Raw genomic sequence first — 27,841 nt, 5'->3', positions numbered from 1 at the left:
TTATAACAACGGATGCGATGAATCGCACCCCGGCTTTAGAGATCAGGGGCCCGTTGCAGAAAGAGTTGCGTTTAAACGCAACTCCAAAAATCAAACGCAAGTCCCCTGAATCTTACGCAACTTTGCGTTAGATCGCAACTCTGTTGCAGAAAAGAGATGCGTTTGATTTCTAACGCAACTATCAAGCGCAACTCTCCTTGATCAAACGCAACTTTGCGTTTGATCAGTGATCATACGCAAGTTGCAGTAAATCCATAGCAACAATATGGCAGCCATACTAGTAGCAGCTGCAGCAGAAGCTGAGGAAGTTCAGCCACATCCTGGCCGTGTATTAAGAGACAGGGAGCAACCCCTTGACTCTCTCACCGAGACACAGTTGCTGAAGAGGTACCGATTCGGTCGCGAGGCAATATTCTTCATAATCAATCTTCTTACCAATCAAATCGCACCACCCACCGAACGCAACCAGGCAATCCACCCGACACTCCAAGTTTTGATCAGCCTCAATTTCTTCGCGACCGGATCGGTATTAGAAAGTGATGCCAACATCCATCGCATTCACCGAAGCACTGTGTCTAGAGTAATCCACAGGGTCTCTCAAGCCTTGTGTGAACACAAGAGCCAGGTAATTATTCTTAACTTTTCTATTTTCATCATCATGATCATCACTATAAAAATAGGGACCCCAATGAAGACAACAAAAAAAAATCTCCTTCGTTTTATAATATTAAAATCACTTACTTGATTAAAATAAGTGGTACTAAACCATTCAGACAAGTCTTGTTATTCCAACATGTAAATGAAATTAGAAAAAAAGGGTTCAAACTTGGCCCAAAACGTTCAATTTCCCCATTGACTCCGTCCGCGCTGCTTTGTGTCAATAAAGCTTTGCGGCCAGTTTTAGACAGTTTGGGACGGAGACAGCTGCGCGAAAATATCAGGTGATCGCGCTGGCGCATCGCGTAAGTCCGATGACCCCAAAATATAGTCTTGTAAAAGACGTCGCTGTCCCGCGCCGTTATTCAATAAATGATCTCGGTCCCGAAATATTTCCACCCAGTTAAAGTCACTTTTAATGTACGTCCATCGAACATTGATAGAACAGAAAGAAAGCGTGAGTGAGTCAAGGAAATGAGAGAAAACAGAGAGGGAAAAGTAGTATTTAAATTGTTTTCAGATATTGCTTGTGTGCCATTTATTTGTGAAGTCATCAAGCTCGAAGAAGAGCAGAATGCAGATATTTTTATTGTTAGATTATTGTTGCATTGTTATGATTTGATTCCTTACTAAGTTACTTTAAATTTGATCTAGAGTATGGTGATATTTGACATCTAATTCATCGAACTGATAATCATGTCATGAGCTCTGTCTCTTAATTTTGGCAACCTACTACCTCGGAACATTTGCTCATGCAAAGGCCGTCCGACGAGTAAAAAAAAAACGCCCGTCTTAACATTTTAAATAGATCCGTGGTTTGAATAAAAATGAATAAAACGGCCGTCGTATAAACAAATGTGACCGAGGTAGAGGCCTGTTGCAGGCTCCAGTGGCGTACGCGGGGGAGGGGGGGGGGGGGGGTAACAGGGGCTCAACTCAACCCCCTTAAATTTTTTATACCTACCCCCCCCCCCAAAAAAAAATAGTGATGATTATTTATTTTTCATTTTTCGATCTTAATTACCGCCCCCCAGAAAAAACCACACCTAGCTGTCCTTACCAGATCATTCTCCCACGAGAATATGTTCACCTTTATTGTTCCCACTGAATGTCGACCTTACTCGATCATGTTCTCATATTTCTTTTTCTCCCCCCCCCCCCCTCTTCGTACGTAACAAAGAAATACGCTATGGGAGAATGCTCTGGACAGGGAGCTCTGTCTTGGGAGTGGGGGCGTTGAGGGACATTATGGAGAAAAAGAGTCAGTTGTTTGGATTTATATAGGTTATTTTTGTTCCTCTTCCTTTTCTGTTATTTTCTGTAAATGTTTCCTTTTTATATCAGATACACTACAGTCACATTTGCTCTATGGTGGCAGAACGGTGAATAAAAAAAACAGCCGTTTTAAAGATTTTAAAAAATAGCTATATCATACTAGGTGGGTTGGTTACTAATAGTTTGAATAGAAATGAATAAAACGGCTGTGTTCGACCACCGTACGGCCGCCGTAAATCAGATCAAAATGTGACTGAGGTGTTACACGCTCGTAAAAATAAGGAAAGAGGGGGGGGGGGTGGTAGAGACAGTTATGATATTTTTATCGATCTGATTACGGTCGCCTTACCTCCCCCCCCAAGAAAAATAAAACTACCTCCCAGTCTCTACCATTAGCATTCTCCCGTGAAATTGTTCCCACTTACGAAGAGGACGGGATGTCGACCTTGCTCATGAATGTTTTTTTCCTCGGTAACTGCTATCTTTTTTTTTGGGGGGGGGGGGAGTGGGGAGGGGGTGTTGAGTGACATCATGCAGGGTTGAAGGAAAAGTTTAAGTTAATTGTTGGGATTTTGGGTTCGGCGCCCCCCTATATATTCTTTTTTATTTTATATACGTACATGATTTAAAAAAAATCTCAGATAACGGTAAAAGCCATTGATCTTATCTCTGTATGCCTATATATAACGACGTAAACCGGGACGTATCTTCCCTTTTTTTTTTTTTTGAAAGAGTGGGTCAGTGTATGAAAAAAAAATGTTTTCATGGAAAAGAATCAAGTTATTAAGAACATTTAAAATTAATATTTGTATATACTGCAATTTAAAATAATTTAAGTGAGGTTTAGGGATGTTTATTTCGATTTCTCTCTCTATAACATAAAAATACATTAGGTTTGAACATTTCCGCAGTGGAAAATAACATTTGAATTACATATTAATAATTATGAATTGTAATGGATGATTCTTACCTGATGTGGTAAATGCCCTCGTCCATCTGGAGTATTCCCTGGAACGGAAAGGCAGGGGTACAACCAGCTCGGGGATCCCTGGGGGTATTCTCGTGTTATATAATTCAGGCTAGAACACACTAACCCATCATGGGATCATTCAAAAGATCAATGGAAAGGGGTGCTTTTCACTGGTCAGCACATGAATGCTTTGACCCAATCAGAAGTGAAAACGCAAAAAAAAAACATGACTCATTTTATCTCATGAAATGTTCCTACCGAAGACGACGGAATGTCTGGCTTCCAAGATCTTATCGGACAGGCTGTTTCATGTCTGTCAACACCGCGGCAACTTCACAGAAACAAATTCTTTCACACCCTCCTTATTCCGAAAAATCCATGTAAATTACTTTCTTTTTGTTGTCAACACCCTTTTTCATTGATCTTTTGAAGTATACACCGCGGCAACTTCACAGAAACAACTTATTTTTTCACACCCTCCTTATTCCGAAAAAGTCCATGTAAATTACTTTCTTTACAGTTGTGATATTTTTGGCATTTCTTTACGTAATCAAATTATCATTTTTATTGTGCTGTCCTGCATGAAGAGTTCATATTTTTTTGGATCCTGCAGACTGAAGAAATAAAACGTTGCTTTTTAATGCAGGTTCCCTCATGTTTCTATTCGCCGTATTATTCAATTTAAATAAATGATGCCATGTCTGATTTGTACGTCATGTTAATTCTTCTGATGTAATATTTGTTTGTATTATGTTCATGATTATGACTTGTGAAATAAGTGAAATAATGTCATATCTCAAAATTGACGAAGAGTTCCCCATAGCAAACTTCAGAATATTTTTCTTTTGGAAAACTCACCGGCACCGACCAGGGACACCGAAGGAGGGGGCAACTCTTTTCATATAATAATTAACAAGTGAGTATTCTCGTCTGATCGTTGTTACATGATGATACCCTTACCCCCACCCTAATTCAGAATCCAACCCCTGACCTCTACTGGGATAGCTATATAAAAGGGGTAATTAAGGGCCACCCCATCGATCCTCCATAATATCCCATGTAGGAAGTTGAGACTCATGGCGGAAAAAGGAGTCAAATCGAGAAATGTAAACGAGCTATGTAGGCCCCCTCCCCGTGTAAAAAAAATCAATATAGACCTATGGCACATCGATCCCTTGAAATCAGATGTAAATTCAATTTGACAGTCGCATTGGATACCTAATTTATTTACATGTATATCGGGTTACATTGGTATAAAAGCCCCATAATAGCGTGACTTTTTTGTCACTTTTTGTCAACGCTTTAAAAGGTCCATATGTTTGAACCAGGGATATTGTATATCCCTGTTTGAACTATATTTTCACTCATGACAGGGCATGATAGACGAAGTGTTAGAAAAATGTTCCCATAAAAAAGCAGATTACGGATGTAAAAGTCACTCAATCATATAAATGGCCTCCAATTTTCAGGGTTTTTTTTTGGGGGGGGGGGGGGTGTAAACGGATTCTTTGCAGGTATTGGCAGAAATTATTATTGTAATTCAGGAGATAGGAGATACGTACGTTTTGGGGAAAATTTTCTCCAATTAGGATTTTTTTTTTTTTTATATCCATTTATTTATTTTTGCTAAGAGCAAGGGCGCGCAGGACCGAGGGAACCCACCCGCCCCCCTCCGCCTATACATTAGAAAATAAAAAAATAACTGACATCTCGTAGAGTAATTTTTGTATCCTAATTTTACAACAATCAGTATGTTACTGTTAAAAATAAAATCTTAAATGTGTGTGATTGTGAGAGGGCATATATACATATATTGTGCGTAAACATTGCAAATTAAAACATTGATTTCTTAGATTTTTTAATAAACAAAATATACTTTAGTAGGCCTTAACAATTGATTACTAATCAAGCTATACACACCGGGGATTCCCCTATTTTAATTTAGCCCCGGGATTTAGCCCCCAGAGCGAATGTACAGTTGCAACGTACAGGTCCATGCTTTACACACGTAGTTTTTTAATCCACTCTAACTCCATTATTCCCATGCCACCATCTCGGTCACAGACCTTCTCACACACAAGTGTAAACATCCTTGTACAGAATTCCCTGTATCACACGTATATGCCGCCATTATGCCATGTGCAATATCTCACACACACATGACCTTCCAAAACATCTCTCCTTGTATCACGGCGATTACACGTGATTAACATTTGTAACTGAGGAGGGGGGGGGGGGCTGAATGTTCCTAAGAGAAAGATTGTGCTAGCCTTCATCCTTTCACATTTTAAAATTATTTTCATTTATTTTATTTGGATGATATCCGTTCACAACGTTACAGAGTTTCAACGAACTTTACAAATCATAAAAATTGCCTGAATCAAGACTAATACATGGTCTACGTTCGCGATAGGCCCCTCCCACCACTTCGCGCGATCTTCAACTTCATGACGATAATTACGTCACGTACACGTCATATGGAGGTTTTTGCTTTGCATTTTAAAATTTAACAATAAATTCACTAATTTTTTTTTCTTAAATTAATCTAGATATAAGACTTGGTCTCAAAACCATCTTTTTTAAGAATGAAAAGTCCCAAAACGGGCCCCAAGATGTTTTAATTGAATATCTTTAAGTAGAAAAGGGTGGGTCCTTCAAAAAGATTATACAGCTCAGCACGCACTTCCAAGACGGTCCCTGAGACATGAATTTAGGGAAAATCCCAAAAGATGCAGCAAATGCAGAATTTTTATTGGTTAAATTTTGGAGGGCGCCGCCCCCAAATCAAACTTAGCTCGCTCACACGCAATCCTGGTGACGTCATGGTGACGGGTCGCGTGTGCAAAAGTTTGAATTTCCCCATTGACTTTATACACATACAAACTCTGCAGTTCATGTGGAATACAAGGACAAAGTACGATATTTTCCCATTCAAAGAACAAGTAGAGGTAAGCCATTCGAAAATATAGAATACTAAATAATTACTGACAAATAATTACCGATCCTTTTAATGCCAAATATATCATAGCTACCTGAAATAACTCAATTTAGGGTGAAATTATCAGTCAAGAGGGATGCATTATTGGGGCTTCGTAGGATCAACGGACGCGCTCGACGCACTCGCAATGGTATGTAGGGATTTTGATAGAGCAAATACCGAATGTACCGTTGTCCCTAATAAAAACTTAGATTTCTAATTCTAGTTTAAAATTGTATGTTTCAGAGTTTGTCAACTGAAATGCAGAAATAAATGAGGGAATTCTAGATTTACATGTCATAGATCAAGACTCAATAGAGTCTAGTTAGAGAAGATGCTAATGCACGAAACTTTTAAAGAACGTAAATGGATATTACTTAGACCCCTATCCCTACCGATAGCCGTAATCCAGCCGGCCCGACGGGGCAGAGCGAGCGGGCGGGCACGGCCGGGGCTGTACCGCAGGATGCGCTGAGCATGCCTGGTGAGCGCTTCTGAAGTTCTGCTAGTATTTATCAATCTAATTATTCGGAACAACTGGGAGTATTATTTATTACCGTAAACCAAAATATGAATGCAGATGTTTGACATGATATACTCACCATTAAATGATTCTCTTTTTTTTGTAATTCTATTATTGATTTATAACTTCTAAAGCCAACCCTTTTTGAAGAAGTGAGGTTTTCGAGTCGACATCCAATTTGCTTTTGGCGTTTGTTTACAATTGTTGAAGATAGGAGCTAGCTTATCGATCGTGCTCGCCCTGATACTAAAAATACAATGAAGTCGATATACTATGGTCTCTTCAAATCAATTTAAGTGTTCCAACTAAAAGCTAAATTAAATTATTAGGAATTTTACTTCAATTAAAATATTTTAAAATCATGCTAGTTTCATGCATGCCTAGAATACTTATAGTATCTAACCAATCTCTTGGCAAATTTCTTTATTTATTTTGATTTTAGGTAATTCACCAAAGCATGAAACAATCAGGGGCCACAGAACCGGGGGGGGGGGCTTGGGGGATTCAGCCCCCACTTTTTTCCAAAACCATGTATAAAAACGCAAAAATGACCATACAATTGTGATTTTTTGGCATGGTCAGCCCCCCTCCCCCCACTTTTGGCTTAGCCCTCCCACTTTGAAAACTGTTCCGCTGCCCCTGACTATAGTAATAAAACAGGAACATGCACTATCAGAGATAGCCCTAAACCCCTCATCATGCACTACCTTCTCCTATTACTAATTAGTAACCTTTATCTATATACTGTTATGCTATATGAAAATAATTACATTAATATTTGTAGTATAATTCGGCCATCTTTATGATAAGAATGGGCCTGGTTAAATAATAGATAATAAAGATAATCATAATAACATTAATGGTAGTAATAAAATAAAAATGATGATAGTAATTAATGATAAAATAATTATAAATTAAATGAAAATGAATTTGTGAGCTTTATACCTGTCTTTGAACAGACATCTCTGCCTCAATCATAATCAAGGCCTATATTAATGCCAGTGTATATGCAGTAGTCATGTGATTATAATTATAACCTTTGATGATTCAGGTGAGAGCATTTACACCCAACTTTATCAATAACATTTTTCAAAAATATAAGATAACAATCTTATTGCAACCTTTTTATTGTCAGCCTTCCCCCCCCCCCCCCACCAAAAAAAAAAAAAAAAATTAAATTCCAAAAGCTATGAAATACTGTCTTTTACCAAATGTAATGGATTCAGACACCAATTTTCCATAATGTTTATGCTCATGGTACCTGTTTTGATACAGGGCATATAATTTCAAAGGCATCCCAAATTTAATACATACAAACATTAAGTTTGATTGCCAACTTTGTTGTAAACATTGCCTCATATTGTTGCTCCCTTTTATCTTGCTTGAGGAAAATCCTTTTAGAAAACATTTTTGGGGTTGTTGCTACTTCTCTTCTCATTGCCTCTGAACTCACCGACTTTTCAAGCTGTATTTTCACTGCTCATACAACATCATTCATCCCTTTCTTTGTGGATTATCATACTCTCATAAACACGTAAGGGAAATGTTGATTTAATTTGATTTATTTATTTCTACATTCCAATAACAAAAGTATATACAAGTGTAATATTTTTTTTTCTCAGCATAACAGTGCAATAAAAGAGATTTATCTTTAATTCCACAAAATAATGTTAAATATTCTTTTTGTTTTCTTTATCCTGTATGTGTTGACAGTTCATCAAGTTCCCAAGGACCGATGAAGAAACAGCTGCCAACATTCAGGATTTTTATAGAATTGCAAGATTTCCGAGAGTGGTAGGGGCTGTTGATGGTACCCATGTGTGCCTTCATGGCTGCCCATTAGGCCCCGACGAATACGTTTACACCAATAGGAAGGGCAGGTCTTCCATCAATGTCCAATTAGCTTGCAATACAAAATTCCAGATAATCAATGTCGTTGCAAGATGGCCGGGGAGTACCCACGACTCCAGAGTTCTTCAGGTAATTATTACAGACTTATGTTGGAGGCAAACAACATACTAGTAGTCAGATCTTTGTAACGTACAAGAGACATATATTAGGTTAGCTGCAACAACATCACTGTGACCATCTTTGTAGGAGCCAGCTCCTAGTGGTCATGTGAAATAACATAGTATAGTCTACGCTTGCAGACCTTTATCAGTTATCACCACGGTAATAATTATTCTTTGGGGGTAAAATAATCAGCATCATTTGCATCTTAGATTTGTACAATTGTATTCTTGAAGTGTATTATTGTACTTAATGTCAAATACTATATACATTGCTGTGGACTTAAATTGCCACTTTGCATATGATCATAGATCCTAAGCGATACATTACAAATCCTTGCTAAAAGAAATCATTATGGAAAGGAAAATCCAAATCTTCACAAGATTAAGCGAACTTAATTGTTAGAAAAGCATCACCATAAACCTGAGATATCTTAGTAACTTTGATTTATTCATCTATTAATTTGTTAACAGAATAGCAGACCGTACCGCAAGTACAATAATGGAGAACTGAAAGGGATCATCCTCGGCGACTCTGGTTATCCCTTGATGACATGGTTAATGACCCCCATCCTTAATCCACAGACACCAGAGGAACAAGCCTACAACAAGTGAGCAATTCAACTTTTCCTTGTAAAAAAAGAAAATTTTTGAAATTGCTTGAATGAGCGATTTCTGTACCATGTAATAAATGCTACACATCACAGTCGACACTCGCTTTATGATCCACCGTGCAACTAATCGTATATCAATAGTGTCTGCATAAGTCTACCTTCTCAAGTCATAACTGCCATGTAGTGAAAAGTAATTCTTATATTTGATTTTGGCAGACTCATATGTGATTACAAGAAATCCTGGAAAATTTACAACTAGACATGTACTCTGTAATGTTTTCTATACTTCATGTATCCACTAACAATGATATTGTTTGCTTTGAGATATATCCGCTTATCCTCAGCCTTCGTAGTCTTAAAATGCCAAAATATTGATACCTTTTGTGGCTTCTTTTCAAACCAAATGTTTTCCTAATTTCTTTTTTTCTCATCACAAAGCTATCTTGAACATTTTTGTCCATACAGATTGCCTTTAAATATCATTTTGCTTGAGATGAAATTATTTTGATAATCAAACATTATCTACTTTATTCCACAGTGCACAGTGCAAGACGAGATCAATTATCGAACAATTGAATGGACAGTTGAAAAATAAATTTAGATGTCTGCTCGGTCATGGCCTACAAATTCGACCAAATAGGGCCTGCAGTATCATCACAGCATGTTGCATATTATTTAACATTAGTAAAAGATTCAGACAGCCAGCAGGAGACGATAACGAAGATGACCACATGATCGATGACAACATGGAAGGAGAAATCAACAGGGAAAGGGGAGATGCAGCAGCCATCGCTGTCCGGGCCCAGATCGTACAGTCTTTTGTTGTGTAGTACATCATTTTTCATTATATCAATGCTGGGATTTATGTAATGCTGTAAGCACTAATAATTTACACCGCCCCCCTTTTTCATAAGGATAACAAGTTGATTAAAATGTAATACTTGGAGCTGGCAATTACGTATAACCTTCTACACACTTGTTGGTCAAATTTCTTTTGGTTGGAGTCCCTTTTAAAAATACTAAACAACATGGTCATACCGTTTTCAAATTATATACGCTGATGCTCTTCCATTATGAATAAATATTTACTGTTCACTACATGAAACTGTGATTTGCTATAGCACAGTAAACACTTCATGTTGTAAAAGCCAAGTAAAAAATTGACATTCATATTAAATAATGAGCTTCACTCTCTTCTCCTTCTGTTAACTTGTACTTTTGAAATGCATTTTAAATATGCATTAAATGGCACACACTCTGTTTTTGTGGTGAAGATTTTAAGAACACAATTTTAAATAATGTTCCTACTATGGCAAGACATTCACATACTACTGTACAGAAAACATACTGAGTATTTTAAAATGTTCCTATTATGGCAAGACATATGTAAAACATACTGAGTTGTAATGTTATTATTCTCATATACAACAATGCAAGGGAATCTACCATTGTTTAAAAAGCAAGTGTCTCGAGAAAGGGAATGATTTGGTTTTTTTATTCTTTACATAATCTAACGCATCTGTCAAAGTGATTGAGTTAAAACTCCCTCTGATGTCAGACATCGATATTAAATCTCAACCTCAGCAAGTGTTGATAATCAGCACAACATTGAAATGTTGTAACAGGGTGAGCATCAATATACCCTTGATGTGCTGGATTTTTATACCATAAAAAACACTACCTTGAAGGTTATTAGACTTTTAATCTACATTGAATTTACATGTACATCAATGTAATTATATTTTAGTTATTCAAGTTGTCATTTTTTCCATGGCCAAAAACTCTTGTTCCTTTTTTCAAAGGAATGTATGCTCTGTAGAATAAGTCTCCTGTATAATGGATCTCTTTCTTTGGTAAGTTTGATTTTACTGTCAATGCAAACTTTTCTAGCAAATGCAGCAGTTGTTAAGTTATATAGCTATCCTGAAGTTTCAGCTTGTTGTTATCAAGGTGGACATCACATGAAATACACATTGCAAATGCCTTAAAGTTCAATCATTCCCAATGACTGAATGCCATTTTTTTCCATGACCTCTAAGGCATTTGCAATTCTACTGAGAAACAAGTTTCGCTCTGCAGAGAGCGAAACTTGTTTCTCAAGCAGTCGAATCCTCTCCCTCTCCAGCTCTACAAGCTGGTCAGTTGGGGACAATTTTCTTGGAGGGGTCTTGGTGGTGGAGGCGGAGGTGGTTGCAGCAGCTATTGCAGTTGTGGTAGTGGTTGTGGTAGCAGTGGTGGTGTTGACGGCAGCGGTGGTGGTGTTGACGGAAATGGTGGTGGTGTTGACTGCAGCGGAGGTAGTGTTGACAGGAACAGGGGTGCATGAACATGCTCCTGCTGCCATGCTGCTAAACAGTAGGCAAGCCTCATTGTCTCCATCTATTGTGTCCTAAGCAAAAATGAACATTGTCATTTGATTAAATGCATGAATAAAAGAAACCTGTAAATTGATTATAAGACTATTAGATAGCAGTCTAAGTGCAAAATCAACTTGTACCTTATTTTAAGTGAAATTTCATCTATCTTCAGACAGTTTTTTATTTTAAACCCTGGTTAACTTAGACCACTCAATTCAGAAGTTATGGAGTGGCAGTTTTAATATCTTCAGCAAATTGAGACATTAATTCCATGAATAGGAATATGGATTTAATTGTCAGAATACAACACTTATATATCATTATGGTTGAACAATTGCTATCAACATAATAGTAGAGTGCATAATGAATTTATTGTTTTGCATTTAGTCTTAAATGATGATTAAATATTTTCACACATAAGTATTTGTATTATCTCAATTAACCTAATATTGTGGTTTAACAATAAAATGAAGTAATTTTAACTTCACACTACTGACTTTATACCACAAAACAATGATTTCTATTTGTTTTTATTTGACTCTCATGAAAATAAATGCAAAGGAATGCAAGTATACATCACTGCATGATAAATCAAGAAATGTATGTGTACAATGGGTAGAAATGGTGGAGATGAGATGGATATAGGAGATGACAAAGGAAATGTAAAAATGAAAAGGATCATTTGAAAAAAAACCCATTAAATTGCATATTACTGGCAAAAAGAACAATCGTTACATCTAACTTTAAAGGAGAGAGTTTGCTTGTACATGTTGTATGAAAACGGAACAATCAAATTATAAGATCAATGACAGTTTGAGAACAATTGGAACAGCAATAAGAAGATGGTCATAACTTATTATTTGTTCAATTTTTCTCACTTTCATTGGATCTTTTCTTTGGTTTTTCTGTTTTCACACAAGCTAACTTGTTCCCAGAAACATTGAAACACTACAGATATGTTGATGTGTTTTGCTTAATATGAATGAGGAATTAATAACAGAAAGTGCAGAATATTCTTTGAGCAAATTTCTTTTACATATTTCCAAAACATGGAGAGCAAAATTCCAAGTAATTGCAGTTGAGCATAATTTTGTAATATCCGTTTCAAAATTGAAATAGTTTCTTACTTGGGACGAGCTGAAGCCTGCTTCGTCGGAGGACCCGACTACCCCCTCCACCGTTTCTCTTGCGAGAATCTCCAGAACAGCCTCTAACGTGGGCCGAATTTCAAGGCTGCCCCCACCTGTTTTTTTTTCAATACACAAAAAATGAAGTCATCAATATCTCAAAGCAAGAGCATTAGTAGCAATAACAATAACAGTCAAAGTTTAAATCTCAAACTGATATCCATTATAAATTGCTCATTACCTTGATGAAAATGAAATTTGGGTTTTTTTTTTCCAAGGATAAAAAAACAAATCCAATATAAGAAAATTGACTGATGAAAGAAGACCATTAAAATATTAGCATTTATATATTTATGCCAACCAGTAAACACACCACAATAATTTGCAAACTCCTTTGAGCATAGCATCCCTCCAGCAATAAAATATTTCACTCAAGAATTTATTAGGGAGGTTAAAATCAAAATCAGAGAAGAATTGATTCATACAGTATATCCAGTTCATGCATACATTATGATAAAAAAGTTAACTGATAATATTGATAAAATATCTACAAATAACAAGTATAATACCAATGAGGTTTACCTGTGTATCTATACAAACAGATTGCTTAACATGTATTTCTTAAACTACATCATAATATATATATACCAGGGTATATTATAAAGTAATAATGAAGATACAAATTTTCAATTAAAGATACTCCTACATTAGAGAGTTATCAGTTCATCACGTACGGACATTTGATAGATTTTGAAAATTTTGAAGGCTTGTATTGAGAAATTAGGAATAAGATGAGCACGGTTCCTTTGTATATTATAGTTAAGGGTACATGTAGGACAAAGTATGCTGAAAACAAGTTTGTTGCCATGGTAACCTACAAACACAAGTATCAAATAAACGTGCCATATCAGGGATGGACAAGATAGAAAGTGGTTTTCAAAAATTTGGTAATGTTTATCAATTCCATCAAAATATCAAAATATCAGCACCTACCAAAAAAATTTACTTCCTAAAATTTTTGTTCTACTAGTTTATGTTTGATGATGGATTAATGTTCAGAATGCAAGAATATCAAAATAAAATAGGAGTTACTTTGAAAACAATAAAACTAGAGTGAATTGAATTTGAGTAGAAATGTCTATCCGTGTTGAGAGGTAACATCAACCTCATGAACAAAATGGTCTATTCCAGTACTTTCAAAATCATCAATCTTTATAAAACTGAAATTTTTGAAACCAGAGATATCAAAGATTACTTTAATAGCAATTTTTATAAAAAAATCTTTTAAAAATTTCCAACAAGGTGTTAACCCTTAACTGATCATCGATCATGCTCATTACCTGTCATGTTTCGCTGAGCCTTGTACTTCAAAGCTCTCTGCTTCAGGTCGGCCCACTTCCGGATGATCTCTTCCTCCTCCCGCTGGTAGCCGTTAGCCCGGAGTATCGCTGTTGCCTTTCTCCAGTACTTTTTTTTTCTTTTTTCCACCTGAACATGAAAAAAATATACATTTTAATTTTTAACAAACCTTATTTCATTTTCAGACTAACGAATCTTTGAATTAACAAACCTTATTGCATTTTTGGACCAACGAACCTTAAGAATTACAAATGTTATTGTGTTTTTGGACTAACGAACCTTCGGAATGACGACTGTACCCCTATTCTGGCAATTTTGTATCCGATACCAGCTTGCTCTAATTCGAGGCTAAGACCCATGCTCGCAAATCTGAGGACAAAGCCAAGTCCAATACTTAGAAGACTAAAAAAGTTTGACCCCCCCAAAAAACCCACAAACTATATTTAATGGGTGAATGAAAAATGAACACATACATTATGTATTCCAGAGAAAAATTGGGATTTTAACATAAACAGAAATCAAACTGATTTTTCTTTAAATCAAATATATTATCATTCTCAATTTTAACAGAGTTGTTTCAAGTCTCATAGGTTTAATCTCCAGGGCTCTGTAACACAAAGATTAGCGATCAATCGCTAAATGAACTGACCAATCAATGTCAATGTTACACGCGCATTAGGTTTAAAATACTGACCAAGGACCAATCAGTGCGGTTCATATCGAAAACTTGCATACAGTGTACCGGACATGTAAAAACATAGCAGACGACGTTTGCAGACCTCGCGATCATCGTATGACTAGTGGTGCAGAATGTTCCATTGCGGCTTTATGGGGGAAATAGTATTACAGAGGGATATATGTATACACAAATAATGTTTCAGCGTAATTTTTTGTGTCAATTTCATAAATTATCGTTGTTTGAACATTAAAAACGTCATAATAAAGTGAAAGGAATAAGCAAAACTTAATTTTCAGACTTACCTATGCAGTGGTAAGCTAGGATGCACCCCTCGTATACATAATGGACCCGTCACAATATCCAGAGACATATCCAACTTTCACAGCATAAAATTGATTTTTGTTGGCAAAAATAATGGTATCTGATATATTTATATACATAGTTCGGACTGACAAGGTATATATATTTATATATTCCTAACAAAATGTTCAGCACTGCAATGGAAAGAGCTAGAAAACCGCTGTGACTCGAACAACACACCGACGTACAAAAAAGCTCTGTCCAGCCCTATTATTGTTGAATGCACGTCGAGTGTAGGTTTGCTCTTCGGACATCACTATCACAAAGAAAATCTCCTCTGATTTGATGATAAAAGTGCCCTATTTCCTTATCAACCAATCTCCATGGTTCTTTCATGAGTATTTGCCTTACAATGTGCCCTTTATTATAATCTGGGCGGAAATTCTTGATATCATCACCCACCGATGTGACGACGGATGTAATCCACCCGGGTACTATAAAAATGTCCCCCTAACCCATTATCCCAATACATATTCCTGACTATGGATGGTTTTGAGTGATTTTAATGTAATAAAGTGCCATATTTCCCACCAACTGAATGTAAAAAAAAATATGGTCATCTGATAGAAGAAGTTGTTAACATTCATTTCAGGGGGGCGGAAATTCTATCTGAATCAAAGCTTGTCCTTGATACACATTTGTTTGTGAAAAAAGGGTATGATGCAAGGGAATTCTGCGTGTTATAAGGGTGCGCGCGTGCAGCGAGGACCTTCTGTCCGCTAGTTTTCCATATGGTTTCATATTTGCAATCCATCGCAAACTGCAATCAATCGCTAAATACCAATGACCAAGCAAGAACATCATTGCATGCACGCTCTGTTTAAAATACTGATCGGGAACCAATCGGTGCGCTTCTTTCATTTTTGCAATTCATCGCAAACCTTTGTGTTACGGATCGCAGAACTAAAAGAAACAAATAATTTACAAATTGAAATCCATTGAGATATTATGACCACCTTGGAATAAAGTTACAATCTTTACTGTGAAAATGATGATAGCTAATAAGGAAGATCTTTCTTACCGGAACGCTAGCATGGCCAGCCTTGCCAAAAAGCACATATTTGTGCTTTTGCACAAATTGGCACAGGCAGTGTACCTCCCCATCATGCCAATTTCTTCGTCTTTTTTTCTTGTCACCTTCCTATATAAAAAAATTATGTAACAAATTAGACAAGGAAAAATATGGATCCATTAAAATTGTAAGTTTCTCAACCATGTACTGGCAATTAGGATGATGTGATTGCACAGAGAACTGGCATTCTAACTTTCCATGCCATTTCATAATAATGCATTCACTCAATATCTCACACAAATTAATTTTTAAGGTTGCTTCGGCTTTAACGTGGAGTCATGGTAACACTTGAGAAGAGTTGTTTAATTTGATACACAAATTAATGTGAATTACGATCACTTGTACATGTACATAAACACTATTCTAAATCTCTAAGCAAATTGAGACATCATAAAAAATGTTTTGACAAAGTCTATAAAAATACCAATGTCTATCCAAAGAGAGGAAGGAAATTGCAATGCTTGGTGAGCTGGTGCATATAGAATATACCGTATTAGATCACATTCTAAAACAAAGATGTAAACATTTCATATATTGGGAGGCTGGCACTAATTCTTACCATTGTTGTATTGGCTTGAAACTTGTGAAATCTGCAACAAAATGAAAAAGGAAACAGTTATAAAATTTAATGTTAGACCTAATTAGTTTCAAAATTACGTTTAGACAGCTGGCAGCCATCTGTTTCAAGGATTTTTTCAAGTTATATTTTTACTTTTTTCTCACCGTACATAGCCACAGACGGCTTGCTATCGTGCAGCCACCATGAGGGGGTTAACAATGCAAAATCCCCCCGACGGGGCTCATCGATTTTTGTCTTTATTTTATAAAAATATATTATAAGAAAAGAACTGGACCAAAATGAATTTCCTGGTTGATCCGAACTTAATAATACATAGACAAACATATGGCCATTGAGTCCCTGTACAGACCGAGTTAGAGACTTCGGTCTCTAATAAGTGGAGCCAACAACGGAGTTCAGCGGAAATAACAGTCATCGAAGCTTTTGGTCTCAATTCTGTGTAGCTTTGAATCCCCAACCTACTGTAGACCTAGTGCTATCTATCATCAAGATCTAGATCTAAAAGCAAACAGCATGAACTGAATTGAAATCGAACTTGAAATGACGAAGAACAAGCATTTTGAAATTGTCCACAGGTGCCGGATGCCACGCCACAAGAAGCTCATCCATCCCAAAAGGCCGGATGAGCTACATGTACTGCCTACTATTATAGCATAGACTACAGATCTAGCTCTAGATTTAAATCTAGGCCTACTATATGCTATGGCCTTACCCTTGATCTATACGGTGCATATCAAAAAAAGCTTACACTTTGAAAAAAAAAAACCTGTAAAATTATACATTTGTAATATTTTAACATTGGTACAGATCCATTTAAAGCAAATGACGATATAACTGTCAAAAAATATTTCTGCTTGAGTGATCACCACTTACTTTTGAAAAGTTAGTGAAAAATGATTTGCGATGCCTGGTGATTTACTTATTTTACATAACAAAAATGAAGTGATATTCAAGACAAAAGGGTTGTAGATTAAATGGAACAAACATCATGCACTCGGATGTGGGGAGGGGTAAATCTGAGAAAAGTTATTTGTACTTTTTCAAGATCCACCCCTCTGGGATTTACGTCCATGGGGTTTCTTTTTCCCGTTTATCTTGCCACCCTTTTACTCCCGTTTATTTTTCCACCCTTTTGAATTAATTGATTTATTAAAATTTATTTATTCACCACTGGTGGGATGGAACACCCTATCAGTATCAACAAAAGTTGTTTTTTGTCGGGGTCCTTTTATGTCATTCATGTGTTAAAAAATATCATGTACATAAACATTTCATTCTTTTTCATCTTGAACCTCCACCCATCTGTTTAAAAAAGTCCTGGAAAAGAATGTTTTATTTAATAATAATAATAACAATATACACGAATTGCAAGGGAAACAAACTGATTGATGGCATAATCACTAGTATTATAGTATAATCATCATGATCAAACTTTTCATTTTTTCATCATTATAATTTTTCTACCCTATTGGGGGACATTACAGGCCACCCCCCCCCCCCCCCACTTGAAATACAATGGAGGGGGAGACACCCATGCCCAAACCCAAGCAAGATTATATGTGAAAAAATTACAGACAAATGTACATTTTTATTATTCCCAGGGCTTTTTCAAAGTGTAATGTAAACCTTTTTTTGATACGCAAGTGCAAGTTAACAACAGTTAACTTAGACCAAACTTAGTCTTAGTTAGATGTGGACCTAGTATAGTCACGTATTGTATTACCGGACACTATTATGATTCCGGACGCGCATATTACTGCGTTCTAAAACAAATTCGTACCACAAGACTTCCGCAATTCAATTTCACAGACCAATACATAGAACAAGATTGCAAAAACAAGGCGAAAAATCCATTTTCTACCTAATTATCTCTAAAAATGACAGAAAATGCTTAAAATATCATATAACATAGTTTTGTATTAACAATTGATATATTTTCTAACGGAAATATGGCATGATTTGCCGAATTTCAATCTCGTCCACTCCTTCGATCGAATGATGAGGTGTGGTGTATTGTGGGTGATCGTCGACGGCTAGTTCTCAAGGTACCCGTGCGCGAGGTTTACCGTGAGTAGAGCCGTCGATCGGCAGTGCATCGATAGAACTTGATGAGCGTCTCGATACGAACGCGAACATATTATTATTGGAAAGTGCCATGGAACATGCAGCTAACAAGACAAAATAAAATAAGTTATCAAACACGAATTTATTCCTACTAACATCTGCTCAGATTCGATATAAAAAAAGCAAATAATATTTAGAATTTACTCATGATATGATATAAGAAGAAAAAAAATCACAAAAATTTGTTCTTACATCATATAATCAAGGATATCTTTACCCGTCCGGCGCGCGTCCGGAATCATGATGTAATTTGTCGCGCACGAAAATAATTGTTTTTCGTGGAGGGGTATGCAGCAAGTGCGATGGCCGATGCAAAGAAAACAGTTGGTAAATATAAAATAATTGTAGGCCTAGGCCTATCATATTCATAATTTTCATAATATTTGGAATAGCAAGTGTGAATTTTTCTTGATTGTATTTCCTCTAGTTGTCATTTTTAAAGCACTGAAATAAAGGTGTCCGGCAATAGGATACACTGCCATGACTGCCATACTTAGAGTTAGTACCGGTACTAGTACTACTAGTACTACTAGGTAGGCCTAGTACAATCAGACATTGTCATTGAGAATTGCTCGAATCTAACGTGTGTCTATAGGTAGGGCCTATAGTGTATTAGGTACCGGTAGGCCTTCTTTAATTAACAAAAGTATCTGACATTTAATAAAATATTACCGGGAGTCGGTAATGGGGCCGCACAAACACCATCATTAACGTTAGACATTACACATGCAACGCCCAACAGCCACAGGTCACCACCATGACCACACGACAACACAGCCACAACTCCGGGGAAGCTAGGCGATCGCATGTGTCACTCGGTCTGTGCGAGAATTTCAACGATGCCAAGACGGGAAATGTACATTAAATTTCGCAATTTCACATCATCATTTCGAATGGTCAAACGATATTTAGCATCTTTATACTTGAAATATCAATTCATGCTAAAATTACATGGTTTACATAAGTATTAATGACATAATTTAGAAAGTACGGGCGAAATTCATTGTCTTACCTTTGCAGAAAATTCCGGTGCAGGCAGTGAATTTCTGTAACATTTTCGCGGGTTAAACAGCGCGCGATCATATCAGGCTCGTTCACGAAGATTTTTTATTTTTTCTCACACCCGAATCAAACGCAAGTTGCAATCGATCGCAACTTGTTTTCTGCAACGGAGATTTGCGATAGATTGCAAGTTGCGTAAGATATCACCCGCAAAGTTGCGGTTGATCTGAGTTGCGTTCGATTGCAACTTTTGCTTTCTGCAACAGGCCCCAGAACTGATGTTTCATGTCGTCAGCGACCCTACAAGACATATGACAATACTAGCATTATTTGAAATTTAGTGTTGTACAACGCCTACTTAGCTTGTTGTACGCGAGCAAATTGGAGGCTGAATGTCAAACATTCGTACCGTTGCACAAAAGACGTACCATCCAAAATGTACCGTTGCACGGCTTAGGAGGTGACGTCACAATACGATTCAATTTATTGCGCTCAGTAAAAATGCAGGTGCAATACGCGTATAGCCTGCTGGCTAAATGCGCAATGCTGCCCGAAGTGTTCGCTTGTGGGATTTTGCTTTTCGCTTTCCATATTTTTGCTCCCTTTTCATAGATTACTGCAGGAAAAACTCTTTGTTTTTACATATTTTCGCTAACTTAATTCCGAGGCGTTGTACAACACAAATAGCGAATATTCTTATTCGTGCAATGGTGCGAGATTTCGCATTCGGTGAAAGAAAGAAACACTCTATTCAACTCGGCTAAAGCCTCGTTGAATAGAGCATCTTTTTTTCACCGAATGCGAAATCTCGCACCATCGCACTCATGCCTATTCGCTATTTGTATATTATATAAAACGCTTGACCTAAATAGTATTATTTGCACTACTCTATTAAACTCTGTTAATCACGATTTGAATTTCATGGAAGAAATATATATTTTAATCAGTTCCTCGCTTTTCAATGGGCTCCCCTTTTCCATTGCTATGTTTTATATTTAGCTTTACATTATAAATTTTGATGAAGTTAAATTGAAAGAGCATTAAATGCAATCAAACAATCAATAAATTAAACAATCATTCAAAGACAGTATGGCAGTGAGTCCAAACTTCGCGCGTGTCCATACTTCGCGGACGGTCATTATCTAAAAAACTAGCCAATATCCTTAAAATCTGACATCATCAACGTGAAAAGCGACCTAAAATTATCATTTGGTGTAAGTTTCTTTGGGATGAGTTCAGTATTCATGAAAATATTGGCAAAAGATCGGCAAATTTGTCACCGTTAGCGCCCGTTTTGAAGAAATCAGATATTCTCAACAAGCATCACGATATCACCATTTTGCAAGCAGAAATCATCAAAAATGTGAGTTAAATGTGGTACTAACCGATTCTATAGCATTTTGCCATCAAACTGATATAAATATTTCACTTTTTGAGCTTGAGTTTTTGTTTAAATGTCCACGAAAACTTTGGTCCGCGAAGTTAGGTCACACTTTTTCTGAACCTTTTCCACCACAGCGCGCATTCCCCGATCGGAATAGAATTTTGAGATCGCGATACCGGCGAATCCCCTTGACCTACTTTACATTTTCGTCCATAATTTTATAGTTTACGATCTTGCCGTCAATGTGGTAACTATTTCTTGAATTGGTTTTGTATAAATTATGAATATTTTGTGAAAAAATTTAAGCCTGATGAATATTTTTGAAAAGTGCGCGAAGTTTGGACACCCCATCATACCACTGCCCTTACCTTTTTCCCAGAAGACAGCCAATGGTTCACCTCTAACTCGACATTGCAGTATACCGTCATATCCTCGTAGAATGACAGGCCTGTCATCCATGAGTACCTCACCCACAGGAATATCTATAAAAAAAAATAATAAAACAAAACATATGAACCTGGCTATTTTCCCACCAGAAAACAATTCTTAAAACTAACTTTACCCTCGACTTAAATCTAAATTTGAATTGTGTTGCAAACCGACAGATAAACCGAGAGTGGTTTTGAATATCGGTTCTCTTTTTAATCATTGTTATTATCCACTTTGTCTATTCTGAATGCCATAGGTACCTCACATTGCGCACAGTAAAAATTGAATTATTCAAATTGAAAGCAGAGTACATAATGAGCCACAAATTTTGAGTTGGGTATGGAACGAAATCTTTATAAAACTCATATAAAATTTACACATTTTTGAAGAAAAAAAATTACGACGCGACGATTGTATATGATCATGTTTGACCGAGGTTTTATCTAGGTTTGACTCCGTCGTGAAAAAACAAGTAATATACGTTTTTTGCTTGTTTTTTTTTAATTAAAATTGTATGACAATTTCAACGTGATACATGCCTAACCCACAGTATACTCGAGTATTTCACTCCATCAAATACGTTTACGCCATTCTTCTTCTTCTTCAAGCTACACTGCCTCCTTCAATCCTGAAGATTCTTGCAGTATTGTAGTACCGGGGACCGGCAGGTGCAATACACCGGGTGAACACCCTACTCTTTGACGAATAGTGTATTTGTTTTAACGTGCATAGGTTGTGACTCTCCTATACACGGGACCAACATTTGCGTCCTTTCCGATGGACGGAGTGTTTTCCAACTGCATTCACACCCGCACTGAACACAGCGGTGAGGCACGTTAACACACAACGCTAGCATCAGTTTTTTTGTTAGACGTCTTCCGGCATGCTGCGGGACTCGAACCCACGCACGTTGAGATCTACGATCTTTTCCGGAACAGGCGCTCTAACCGACTGAGCTACACTGCCTCCTCATTCTATTATAGTCTTCTTATTATTATTCGTTTGGCCATAAAAACACACCAAATTTTACAATGTAAAGACCAAAATACAATCTGAATTTTAATAATTCAACATAAATAAGTGAAAATTAAGGAAAAGAAGAAAGAGAGTAAGATTTGTTTTTCCATGGGCCAGGGATCACAAAAGTAAAATTCAGAGTATTATTGCCCAGAGGCATGCGAGCCCTCACAGAAAATCCATTGAGAAAGTATTTTTAATCCCGGTATATACAATTACATGTAATTAAATTTCAATGAAAACATATTTATACAAAAATTATTGACAATTGTGTAACGCCAGGCAAAATAAAAGAAGGGGAATTATATACCCATGCCGGACTGACTTTAAAGGATATGTGTAATGCTAAACAAACATAGCATGAACTTTGTGTAAGGTACTGGAGCCTGAAAAGCAACAAGGAAGCTTAGGAGAAATGGGCTAGATAACAGCATTAGCATGCCTCCACATTCTTAAATGTTTACTCACAAGGCTCCAACACCCAACATATAACACAATTACAGGAAACCTCGCCCCCTTCGATGAAAGACAAAGAATAGTAATGATATTTAGATTTTTATGTGCCCCCATCAGTTTTGTTAAAAGAAAGACTTTTAAAAAAATAAACAAATAAACTTAAACTGTACCGAGACGGTCATAACAACTCATACAACATGTACTAATATTAAACATTATTTTTGAGTATCAATTAGATAAAAAGATAAAAATCTTGTTTCGTAACAAATGTTTACTGATATATAATTGAATCAAATTAGCATACAGGAAACACAATTGTTGGATGCACATCTTAAAATGAAATATGCAAAGTACTTGAAATTATTTAAGTTATATCTATATATGGCGGGCATATTAAATTTGAATAAAAAGTGCAATGGCAAATATTTGAAATTTGGTACAGATGTTCTGGAGGTACAGCCCAGCTAAAATGAGGGAAAAAGAGGGGGAAGGGATTCATGCTCCGTATATTGCACAATACAAAATTAATTCTTTAAAAAATGTCATTATAGAAATCATACCACAAATAATGAGGTGATGAATAACAAGGTAATAAAGAATAAAATGGAAAGAAAATGAAGGTATTTATGAGTTAGACAGGAGTGCTCCCTTTAAAGAAGAGAAAAAAGAATAGGGGGAAGTTGAAACAGCATTATATCTTGCACTTAAAGGAAGAGTGTCCCAAATTCTTGGAAGGAAGGTAGAGGGTGAACAGAAAAAAAAACATGAGTTCTGGAGGGCAGATGGCGGAAAGAAAGTGTTTCAGGATGGCGGGGTTGATATAGATACATGTATTTGCACTGAGCTCTTCACAGTTGCAAATTCCATGAAGAAACTAAAATGCAAAGGAACATAGGAGGTTATCTCGTCAGGAGGCAAGTGAGGACCAGTCAAGAAGTTTAAGCCTATCTTCGTAGGACATCTTCCCACGACGTTGTTTTAGTGCAAGTTTAGTGGCTGTCCTCTGAACACGCTCAAGTTTATCCACCTGTTTTGAGGTTGTGGGATGCCGTACAGGCATACCACACTCTAAGATTGGTATTAATACTATTGAATTGTATAAACATAATACGGAGGACGCAGAGTATTATGAATCCCAATAGACGATTAGCACGTGATAAAACTGAGTCAATGTGGGTTTTCCAGGAGAGATGATCAGTCCCAGGTATCTGGTGGAAGAATCAGAACTTAGTGTAGTATTGACTACATAATAGATAGAGTAATGATATGCCTTATCACTGATTACTTGAATAATGCACAATTTGGTTTAGACCATCTTCTGGGCCATATGTGTTGTCTTACCATCCTCTGTGGTGACCACCATGATCATTGTTGTCATAAATGCGATGAAAGCGTAGATCTCTAAACTTGCAATTGTCCGAACAGTCATTATTCTTGAAATCTGTGGGGAAAAGTGTAAAATTAAAGTGTGAGATTGAAAAGTTTTGCCATTATTACAAATAAAATCCTGGTAAGAAATGATGATCCAGTTTGGCCTTCAGGTCCGCGCAGCAATTTTTTCTGTCAGTAGTTTTGCACTCGACGCAAGAGGGCGCTTTTGGAGGCTTTGAAGCAGACTGCAAATCTCAGACTTGTATTAATTCAGAGTCTTGCCTCAAATTTAAATAAAAAAGGTCTTTGAAAAACCTTTCTAGGCAAACATTAAACATGCGTCAATAAAACTAACTGATTTTTTTTTCTTCACGGCCTGAACACGGAATAGTCTAAGCACTTTTTGTAATCATGAACAGGATAGGTATCTGATTAAATAAATGATTCTAGCGCGAAGTGCGAGCCGCTGTTGCCATTCCAACCAGACCGAATAACTAAAAGCTTATTTAGAGGTCAAGACCTACCAACAAAATCGTTGCTTTGAGAAAAAAAAATATCATACTAGTATCAACCTGATTTAAAAAAATGAAAATCTGAGATAAAATATCTGAGATAAAATATGATATAACAAGATAAAACATTATACTTATGTACCATCATCTTTTTCCATGTATTCACTTCTGATTATTTTGCATATTCTATTTGTTTTCCTTATGTAATTTGCTTGTTTGTTATTTTGTAAATATTTTTTTACAGGGCCCCCTGGAAAACAGTACATGACTACTGATGGGGCTACCCTGTATAAATAAAACGAAATGAATAAATATAAATAAATAATTAAAATAAAAACGTCATGACATTTGATAATTTCGCTCTTTTTTTACAAAATAGTTCCATGTACAACACAGTGAGATGTAAGTGAGCGACTTGATGTTATCACTCATTTATCTTATTATATGAATACAATATTCAATTTTCACGTGAAAATTACGAGACTGTATATCAAAACAATATAGGTTACAATGACAATTCCACGTGTTCAGGGAGGATTAAAACCTTGTTTCAAATTTTAGTTATAATGAGTAGAAAATCTAAACATTTCATATTTCATGTAACTTGTATGATAACATGAAAATAAATGGAGAGTGGGCGTCGTCATAAGTTTCCTTATTAGCATACTACCAGGATGGGCATGTACCTGTTTTTTTTTTTAATTAAAGCCGAAATTTACTTCCATAACCGCCTTTATTACTATTTATTTCCATAACCGCCTTTATTACTTTAGATGACATCTTCATAATTAAGCTTGTTGAATATTTCTCTTTTTATTCAATTCAATCTTTCATAGAGAGTTAGTTATACGATCAAGGAGGGTGAACTTCATTTATTTTAACCATTTAGACATGAAATAGGACTGTTTTCAGTGACATCATGACGAGCATATTGTTACTAATCTATTGATGCAAGCGCGGAGCGCAAGCTTTTTGCTATTCCGACCTGAAAGCATTCCAAGCACTTTTTGCAATCGTGACAAGGGAATGTATCGAAGGATACGAGTAAAAAAAGCTCCAAATGAAATTGAAATATGCCTGAAACAGTTCATCCCTCCGGCAGCAAACGTGGCTTTTAATAAAATGATTGAAAATGTAGTCCCGGTTTTTTACCTCCACATTTTGTTCTTTTGTTCCCTTTTTTCTTTGTCTGCGTTTCGTCATGCCTCGGTGTGTTCTGTTCTTTGTAGGGCAATCACAATTTTACTCGTGTAAACACCTGACGCCACGCACTGTATTCAAGTGGGGTGCAGCAACGGGTAGTATTCACCCGGTATAATAGATTCGCTGCTTGAATGTACGTCACTGAAACATTCATATCATAATGTACGCAGGTAGACGGTCTCATAAGCCACGTAGACCTGGAAAAGTTTTTAAGTACAATATTTTGGTTGATTCATGTTCTAGATGAGTATTGAAGTAAATTCAGCTTGATTGCCACCTTGGCATCCTTGAGCAATTTTCTTAAATATTATCTCAATTAGCGTAATCATCATAATCATCTAATTAGCATATAATAATAGCTACTAGTCTTAAATTATGAAAACATAAACGATACCTTTTTTCTGAGGAATCCATTCATGACAATAGTTTTCATTTTATTTAAGTAATGCAATAAAATAATGTCATAAATTAATTCCTCGTACTGTATTATTCAAGGCATGTTTTCTGACTTTCTCGATATAAAATGACAAAGGATATATAATTACACCTAAATATTACTTAGTGCATTCTGCTATTTTCTAATATTTTAAAAATCATCTTAAATTTCTTCTCACCAATATACATGTATGACATATGAAGATAATAAATAACGTGAAATCATTAACATAGTTGAATCATAATACATACATAAACAATTTAAATTCATTATTTCAACAGTAAACTTAGAATCAATTGTACATATATCTTTTACAATTCATAATCAGAATATTAATTCAGAATAAAATCTTCCACATGCTCTAGAAATATCTCTGAATATTAGAAAACACAAACATACTCATAATCTACAAATAAATCTCAAGTTGAACATTTGTTTTCCTTTACGAATTTGACGAAGTTATAATGATAAAAAACACAAAACACACACTCAGCCACGCTTCCCCACCCAACCCCCCACCCCACTCCCTTGATAAACAATGCATAAGAAGTAGAAAAATGAGAAAGAATAAAAAAGACAAAACACACACACACACAAAGCAAACAAAAAAAAAATAAAATAAAAAATAAATCAAGAAAAAAAATAATACACTCTAAAAAACGAAGTGCTAATTCAGCTCTTAAAGAGCGTGTATAGTGACTGCACTTCGGAGTGCTGATTTTTTAGTTACACTCATGCATATTAGGTCATTATGCTAATTATGTTTATTACGATAGCACAGACTTTTTTAGGGGAATAAGTGAGGACTGATTTGGTAGTGAACCTTTTTTTGTTTGGGCATGTCAATTTTTTTCTGGAACAAAATGACCTCGATTGGTAATGAAAACCATTTTATTTACTTGTCAAACTTTTCCTGTACACAAACGCCCCCACTTTTGGTAAATCCTACATCCATCACTGCAGGTAACAACAAAAATCACAATCGGTTGTGAATATCAGGAGCATCTGTTCATGTTAACGCCAGTTTAGTTAGATATGAGGATTATTCAATCTTCTGAATAAAAGAACCCTAACATGTAGCATGTCGCCTGTTGCAATGCGCATAATACTGCAGTGCAATGTGATATCTCCTTCCGATTTGCATACGTAAAACATGTAACAAATTGGCATATTTATCTAAGTTTCAATTTCAAGCGAACGATGATGCCTACTTTAGGAATCGCAACTTACCGACTCACACAATAATGATTCCCTGTACTTATGGATGAGACATGATTTTCCTCTAAATTTAGATAGTTGATGGTAGCCTGCGTTCAATCGTCGCAGAAATGCGTTTACTCTACATCAA

General features: G+C 36.2%; 2 protein-coding genes and 1 long non-coding RNA gene across 3 annotated transcripts; 1 reads left to right on the top strand and 2 right to left on the bottom strand.

Annotated features, from left to right (window-relative positions):
- Positions 1–51: 51 nt before the first annotated feature.
- On the top strand, positions 52–11,889 carry LOC135155099 (putative nuclease HARBI1). Its single transcript, XM_064103749.1, has 4 exons — positions 52–625; positions 8,116–8,382; positions 8,886–9,022; positions 9,564–11,889. Exons 1-4 carry the CDS (start codon positions 266–268, stop codon positions 9,853–9,855), a joined length of 1,056 nt encoding a protein of 351 aa, XP_063959819.1. The 5' UTR covers positions 52–265; the 3' UTR covers positions 9,856–11,889.
- On the bottom strand, positions 10,476–13,997 carry LOC135155100 (probable transcription-associated protein 1). Its single transcript, XM_064103750.1, has 3 exons — positions 13,850–13,997; positions 12,510–12,625; positions 10,476–11,414 (listed from the first exon to the last, which is right to left on the bottom strand). Exons 1-3 carry the CDS (start codon positions 13,854–13,856, stop codon positions 11,010–11,012), a joined length of 528 nt encoding a protein of 175 aa, XP_063959820.1. The 5' UTR covers positions 13,857–13,997; the 3' UTR covers positions 10,476–11,009.
- A 7,445-nt stretch (positions 13,998–21,442) lies between these two features.
- LOC135154891 (uncharacterized) lies at positions 21,443–27,841 on the bottom strand. The gene is made up of 3 exons (XR_010294303.1): positions 27,724–27,841; positions 24,313–24,412; positions 21,443–21,551 (listed from the first exon to the last, which is right to left on the bottom strand). It is a non-coding gene; the product is annotated as an uncharacterized LOC135154891 (long non-coding RNA).

Source organism: Lytechinus pictus, chromosome 8, assembly GCF_037042905.1.
Source record: "Lytechinus pictus isolate F3 Inbred chromosome 8, Lp3.0, whole genome shotgun sequence".
Classification (NCBI taxonomy): domain Eukaryota; kingdom Metazoa; phylum Echinodermata; class Echinoidea; order Temnopleuroida; family Toxopneustidae; genus Lytechinus; species Lytechinus pictus.
The sequence above is the reverse complement of the archived record's forward strand: the minus strand, read 5'-3'. Positions and strand labels throughout refer to the sequence as shown.

Excerpts from the sequence above, each read along its gene's own strand:
- LOC135155099 (XM_064103749.1), top strand. The coding sequence starts at position 266 with ATGGCAGCCATACTAGTAGCAGCTGCAGCAGAAGCTGAGGAAGTTCAG. Across the intron at positions 8,383-8,885 it reads ACGACTCCAGAGTTCTTCAG|AATAGCAGACCGTACCGCAA; the intron begins GTAATTATTACA and ends ATTTGTTAACAG. Across the intron at positions 9,023-9,563 it reads GAGGAACAAGCCTACAACAA|TGCACAGTGCAAGACGAGAT; the intron begins GTGAGCAATTCA and ends TTTATTCCACAG.
- LOC135155100 (XM_064103750.1), bottom strand. Across the intron at positions 11,415-12,509 it reads CAGGCTTCAGCTCGTCCCAA|GACACAATAGATGGAGACAA; the intron begins GTAAGAAACTAT and ends ATTTTTGCTTAG.